Source organism: Apium graveolens, unplaced genomic scaffold (genome assembly GCF_009905375.1).
Source record: "Apium graveolens cultivar Ventura unplaced genomic scaffold, ASM990537v1 ctg6768, whole genome shotgun sequence".
Taxonomy (NCBI): Eukaryota; Viridiplantae; Streptophyta; class Magnoliopsida; order Apiales; family Apiaceae; genus Apium; species Apium graveolens.
In genome coordinates this window covers 10,164-17,679 of record NW_027419767.1, presented here as the reverse complement: position 1 = coordinate 17,679, position 7,516 = coordinate 10,164, and the positions used below count along the sequence as shown (strand labels likewise).

The following is a 7,516-nucleotide window of genomic DNA, read 5'->3' as shown; positions in this document are numbered from 1 at the left end:
CTAAAATAAAAAGAACTTATTATTGAATAACACACAAGTCAAAGATTTTTAAAATTGAAATCCAAATTAAATATGTCGATCCATTTATATCAATATATTTGACTTTAACAGCTTGCTTTAAAATATTATAATCCATGATTTTAAAATGAATTGGTAGCGATTAAAATTTTCGTGAAACTGGGCTGTTGAGTTCTCGTTAATTTTAGGCCTTGTGACCACATGGGTTTTCTAGTCTGGGTTTAACCATCTATCACTAGATCTATATTAGCAAACAAATTAAAAAAAGTGCATTTCAAAAGCAAAAAAAAATTGAAAAATAACATTGACGAGTACCCCCGTCCTACCCAATTATTTACATCTGGTTTGAGTACGAAGGTTAAAAAAATTATAAATTAATGATAAAAAGTAATATTCTAATATTCTCGATTAGACCCATCAATCCACCATTATTCCTATACAAAGTACTACACTAATTGATTTTTGAAATATTTGAATAGAATCCTCACATAATGTGTTGGATTCATCAAATTTTGATTGGAAACTCTGGTTCGAATCTGCGAATTTATTAAACATGTTAGTATAGTTCAAAATTTATATCCGTTAAACCTAAAATTTTTTACAGTTGTTTCCAAAATTATTGTAACTATTGATAGCTGAAAATAAATTTATCTTTTACATAAATATTAAGGCAAAATAATAGATTCCATTTATGTCATGAAATACAATCAAAATGTCATTGAAACTCACTTTATATTTTTGAAAAATTAAGTATTATCATTAACGACTTTACTTCCATAGGTGATTAAGAACATTATAATTTATTAATTACTTTGTTTGAATAAATAATAATTACTACAATTTTCAAATTTTTTCCATATATTAGTATTACTTGGAGATCTTGAATTAGAAATTCTCATTAAAATCTGCAAATTTTTAAAACAACATATCATTTAGGTTTCAAATTTTAAAAAAACTTCATTTTTTAAATATTTATACCATGTATAAACTTTATAGCCGTTTCTAAAGTTATTAATTGATTGTTACAAGTTGGTTGGAATAAATTTGATTTTAACGTTAAATTAACAGCAAAATACTGTAGTTTATTTAAGTCACGAATACGATCAAATATCATTACCTATCTTGAAATATATGTATGTTGAAATTACATTATTACCATCATGTACGATTTAACTAATATAACTTATTTAAAAAATCATATTTTCCAATTATTGTTTATTAATTATCGTGATGGTACAAACAATAATTGGTATAAATTTATACTTGTATAAGATTGCTCCTAGATTTTAAAATTTTTGTGCAACCTTATTTATATACCATAACAATTTTCTTTTCCCAAACTATCCCAAATTATTTGATGCAAAACATGAAAAATCTTACAAATATTTAATCACAAATTTATATGTAAAAGGTAAGGATGAGGTATGTAAAGTGTGGGTTTAGGCCCAAAACCATGAACCGCTAACGTCCCCTAGAAATTGTTTTTCCAAATAACCGCAAAAAGGATATGTCCAGCACCCAATCCTAGGTACACAGCAGTGACTCCAGCAAAATAAAAAATCTTATAAATACCGAAAAAATATTCATTCCTACAGCCTCTAATATATTGCCGCATCTTTAGTTCAGTGTTCTTTTCCTACACAACATAACAGCAGCAGCCATCTTGTTCAGTTCATATCTAGGTTTTTGTCTGAAACAATGTTGAATCTCCCTGACTCTCTTTATCCTGATCCGATACAAGGTGACAACAGTGTTATGTCGAATGGTGGTGCACCTGCTAACAACAATGGTCCATGTGATGGTGCTAGCAAAGCTATTGATTGGCCTTCTGCTAGTGTAGAGGACTTGGTTGTGTTGCTTCGAGAACCTGAGCATCGCGAAAAGGCCATTTCATCTCTTACTCAGATTAAGGTCCATTATTTTTCTTCATTTATGAAGATTTTTGTTTGTTTTATGTACATTTTTTTGTTTTTCTATGTTGTTAGGTGGAAATAAATTGATCTGTAATTGTAAATTCATAAATGATGTTTTTAATACATGATTGGATGCACCAAATGTCACTTTTACGTGGATTCTTTCGATATTTTGTAGTTTTATATTTTATTTAGAACAATAAGTATGTGCAGAGAAATGATGATCTTGACTCGCCTAAATGACTGTATAGTATCATTTAAGTTTGCTTGTTAGAAGTTTAAAGTGCAGTCCAGCCTGCAGAGTCAAATTATTTACACTCTATGTTCTAATGTCTATTGGTGATATAGTATATTTCATTTCTAACATGTGATTTATCAATACAGAAACAGGGAAGAATTCAAGATTTGGCCCTCCACATTTGGCGGTCAATCAGTACGGTTTTCTTACTCCTATCGGTATGCACAATGACTTGGGTCTACCAAATGCTTTGCATTGATCAAACTAAATGTATTTGTTTTAATAGCTTGCTTAAATTTATATCATGTCGTGAATTCTTTTTATTAACTTCTAATTTTGGTTAACATTAACAATAAAAGTTCCCTGTTTTGATTTGAGTTTCTTCCTCACATCTTAATACTGAAGTGGACTACTAAACCAAAATGGCAGTATCTAGGTTACATTGTTATATTTGATCTTCTCAAGTCCAGTGTCCCCCAGTTATATAGTATTTAATCAATATTTCGTGATTAATGATCCTTATTCTTTCTTGTCTTTTGAAATGATTATACTTGTTTGTGAATCCCTTGATCCTTGTGTCCGATACTATGACATGCAGTCCCCTCATCGGATAGGGGATTCATCCTGAATCCTAATTTTGATTCTTTCCCCACAATTTGTAATCAAAATTTCTGTTAACCGCCTATTTTCGTAAAATTAAGTATCAGTTTTTGTTAGTAAATACAAACGTATTATGCTAGTGTTCATTTTTGCATAAATTAAAATATTTTACCTGTATTTTGTGTTTTAGATCAATAAGTTATGCATTTGATTAAATTTGCTTATAGTTTGTGGTTTTTTTAACCAGATTGAATATATGTAACATCAAATCTAGAGAAAATCTATATTTCTATATGTCGTGTCCCCCGCACCCGAATTCCCATATTATTATATTTATTTATTAGATTTTTGTCCACGCACCCCAGCACTTCTGCACCCGTATCTTTGCTTGTCAGTTGCCGAAGAAATCTTTCATTGAACTAATGAGAAGATTTGCGGAGATCTCAAATATTTTGGAAATTTGAAATTTTGAAACCCAAAAATCTGGAAAATAGGCATTGTAAGGAAGTTCTGCAACTTTTATGTCACACGTCTTAGAGAAGTCCTACCCTTAAGATCAAGTTGCATCACATCTGAATCAGAACTTGATACAATTTATGAAATCCGCACATGATGGTCATTGGAATCATTTAAATGATTTACTACTTTGTTTGACAAGCTCAGCCTTGTGGTTTGTATTGGCTATTCTATCTATTCAAATAAGAATGTTGTGTTTTACAGTTGGTGATTAATGGAATTATCTTCTTTATTGCAGGAAGTATTATCTATATACAAGTCATTAACACCTGAGAAACTTACTATGAAAGATTCAAGTAAAGTTTGTGATGTACTTGTTTTGTTTGAGGTCATTTCCGCTCCTTTAATTTCCTTTTCTAGTGGTATTAACTTTGTAATGTATTTGCTTTATATGTTCGATTTCCTAATTTTCAAACTTTTTTCTTATCAAATTTATTTTTACTTATCAAATTTATTATCTATATACATCAAATTTATTTTACTTATGCAGGAGCCATAGCTGGTCCTCTATGTACTTAAAAATTATGTATGCAACTCTAATATCAAAGTGTATTTTCTATTGAATGCAGTGCTTGGCCACTCACCCTCAAACGAAGATGCAGTTCCTTAATGGTATTTTTCTGAACTTTCTGAAAGCTATGTGACTTGTTTCTGCTAATGTATTCAGTATTTACATTAGTCTTCTTCAACATAGTTGGATGTATCCACAGTTATAGCTTCTTCTCACCAAATGATATAAGTAATTTCATTCTATAACTTTTGCTGATTTCTTGATGTCTGATATTGCTACTTAAAGACCACACAAGATATTGTCGAACTTGACGTGTTTTGATATATAAATGCATTCACTTTTTATTTCAAGCTGGTATGATTTGTTTATGTGAACACCAAAGAAACAGGACACTGAGGTGAAATCAAGGATTCAGTTGAAGTTACAAGTTTGTTACATAAATTCTGGGATGAGGATTTTGCATAACTTATTCAAATATTGTTATTAACTGATTTTAATAGGATAATTAAGGAGCTAGATAAGGTTAATCGTAGACAGACTTGTATTAACTTACTTCTGTCCTTGCAGTTCAGATACATTGTTACTTGTACCCTTTCTTGGAGACTGAAGAAACGAGCAAGCCATTCCAGTACCTAAGGCTAATGAGCTTGGGGGTCATTGGTGGTCTTCTGAAGGAGGTACAATTCCACTCTAAATCAATACATGATACCTTCAATTTTTTATACTTTTAGCCATTTGAATTATTAAAACAGCTAAGCACCAGTAACCTTGCATGGAAGTATTTTCTCATTGCTAGTTGCTACCCGCCCTTTCAAGTTTCAGCTCTGAATTGAATGCAATGTTGAGATGAATTAGCTTAATCAGAACAATAGTTGAAGAAAATGTCCATTATTTCTTACCAGATTGCATATCAATTTGCTTTAATATGATCTGATATGCCTATAAGGTTCTACTCCAAATATCATCCGAATCTTCTCTACTATGCAGGTAGGCGACCCTTCGACAAAGGTTGCTGTTCACTGTTTGCTTGAATCAGGACTCTTCCCTTTGTGTCTAAAATCCATAGAATATGGAAACGAACTTTCACAATCAGTAAGTGTCCATTAAAATTTGAACTCAACATTCTTTCGCTTCCAAGCATTTTTTACTGCAATATATCACCTTACATGTAATGTAAGACAGTACAGAGTATAAAATCTGGTTACTAAAAATTTCAAATTAATATCCCTTTCTAGTGTTTCTGCTAGGTGTTTATTGAAAAAGGGATTTTTAGTTAATACTCCATGTTTCGTATTAACATATCAAGTCGACTTGATGAACATCTAATATTTTGGTGTTAGATGAACATTATTACCCAGCCATATATAAATCATAAGGTTTATATTGCATGGCATAGACTTGATCGTCCTAGTAAGAACCTGAGCAAATAATTCTGAAACAATTCCGGTACACCATCAAAATATAAATAGATCGACACCCATAGTTAATTGGCTCTTTAAACTCACTCTGAACACTTGTATATGGCTATACAGACTGCATCTTGGATAATGTCAAGAATAATGATGCAAGAGCAGGGACTACAGTATTGCTGTGAGCCTGCAAACCGGTTGTGTGCAATCATGAAGGTTTTTAATGACGTAATTGAAAAGATGCAGGATGAACCGTCTACTACAGTTTTGAAGAATATTATTCAATGTTATGTCATACTGTCCGATGATCCAAGGTTAGCCAGCAACCTTTGTAAGCATATCTTCCAAGCTGTTGTGTGTTTCTATTCTTATATCGTTCCTATAGTTATTGTATTATTGATTTAGAACTTGTGTAAAAAATGTCTCTGACCAAGCACCGGATAGCTTGAGAGTGGTTTTATGTCCCTTGGGGCGGTCTGGTTGTTGTACTTAACAAACATAATTTGATGTGATTCGAATGCAGCAGGGGTTGTCTCCTCTTGAGAAGCTTCATTCCGCCAATACTGACGACTGCCCCATATATTGAAGCCCTTCGTGTAAGTCCATCCAGATGATCTCTTATATACATGTAAAAATGTGGACTCTATTGTGGCACAAAACAGCAAATTTCACTACCAAAATCCAAGTTTATAAAAAAATATCTATATTACGCATAAATACTGGAGGCACACAGTATTTGCAATTTTGTATGCCTCAGCAACTTCTATGGGCATCTCTAGTTGCACAACAAAACCGACATCAATACTTCTAGATACACGACTCCTCGTTTTGAATATTACATAATTTTTTACATGAGTTTTTGTCGCGAGGACAGAGTCACAAGTACACACACTAATGTATCTTAAATGTTCTTATCTAATATCTAATTTTCTATACATATTATGCAGGCACGCCCTATAACCTTAAAAAATTTACAAGATTTGTTTCAAAAGCTATCGATGGGATGCGGGCCAAATGCAGAAGCCGTTGGTGATGTTGCAGGTTCCTCACATCTTGATCGCTAGCTGATATTTGCTAGCTCTTTCCTTTCGTTATACAAGGGAAATTAAGAATTCTCTTATAGATCTCAGAAACCTTTTAATTTTAGCTATGATGTTAACAATATTTTTTGTAGAACAATTATATCTCCAAGTTGCAAAATAATACATGATAAAATGCCCTATCCAGATTCATGTGGTTAGCTGATGATATTTTGGTGTTTAGTTTTCTCCTTTTACGCATTTTTTTATTTTCTTTACTCATCTTCTTGAATTACAGGCATGAACTCATTGATGTCACTATTGATCAACGCTCTCTGTGAACTCTGATGATTGAGATCTTGAAAAAATATTGTTATGTTCAAAGATTAAAAAGATTAGATATAGTACATAAAATATTATTACCATTAATAAATTTCTTTATGATTTATAAACAATATGTTGAGATTTTCTAAACTAAAACCATCTATTGAGGACTTGAGATGTCAAGAAACAAAAATTCGTTTATTTGCATCAAACTTTCGGTCTCAAGCATGTAAAATAGCAGTTACATTTGAGACATCAAGACCTGTGCATCTTTTCCTACCTATCTCTGTCTTCTATTTTTCCAGTTTGCGCAAATACACTAGAATCTTCATTCACATATTGCTGTGTGCGCATCATCAACCTTATAAAAACAAAATTGGCGGCTAACGAGTAGATGGGAAGAAAAATCTCTAGTTTAAATTGTGCAATTTGTTGATATGAACTTCAAGTTTCTACAACTGGAAGCTAAAAAGAAAGACATTGAGCTGTTGATTGTTTATTATGCAGCAGGCTCTGCATAAAATTTTAACTCTGATCATACATACCCGTACAATTGTCTATATGCTCGAAGAAACTATCTGTGTGCTTGGTACTAGACTGAAAACATTGAAAATTGAAGTTAAAATGGCATATATAACAACCAAAAAAATTGCATATTAAACTGTTATAATGCTAAAAATTGCTGCATAAAGTTATTTAATGTATGACATATGTATAATATATTTTACATTATGTTAACATACAGTACATAGGGCAAGAAGTTTTTACAGAGCTGGTAGACAACTGTCTAGCCAACAGTTTAAAAATAACGTAGTTTAGGCATCGGAGTTATCACAAAGTACAAACTATTCTCCCTCCCTCCCTCCCTCTCCATGTCTGTGTGTGTCTGTGTGTTTAAATATATAACACTACATTTCGTTTATTTTGGCCGGGACAGGTTAAAGCTATCTTCCCTTTGACATTGTAGG

The 7,516-nt window shown here is 31.9% G+C and overlaps 1 protein-coding gene across 1 annotated transcript; it reads left to right on the top strand.

The window, feature by feature from the left end:
• Window positions 1-1,716: 1,716 nt before the first annotated feature.
• On the top strand, window positions 1,717-6,269 carry LOC141703567 (cell differentiation protein rcd1-like). The gene is made up of 9 exons (XM_074507044.1): window positions 1,717-1,929; window positions 2,316-2,387; window positions 3,524-3,613; window positions 3,855-3,897; window positions 4,364-4,473; window positions 4,784-4,888; window positions 5,329-5,519; window positions 5,729-5,801; window positions 6,153-6,269. The coding sequence occupies exons 1-9, from the start codon at window positions 1,717-1,719 to the stop codon at window positions 6,267-6,269; spliced, it is 1,014 nt and encodes a 337-aa protein (XP_074363145.1).
• Window positions 6,270-7,516: the final 1,247 nt, after the last annotated feature.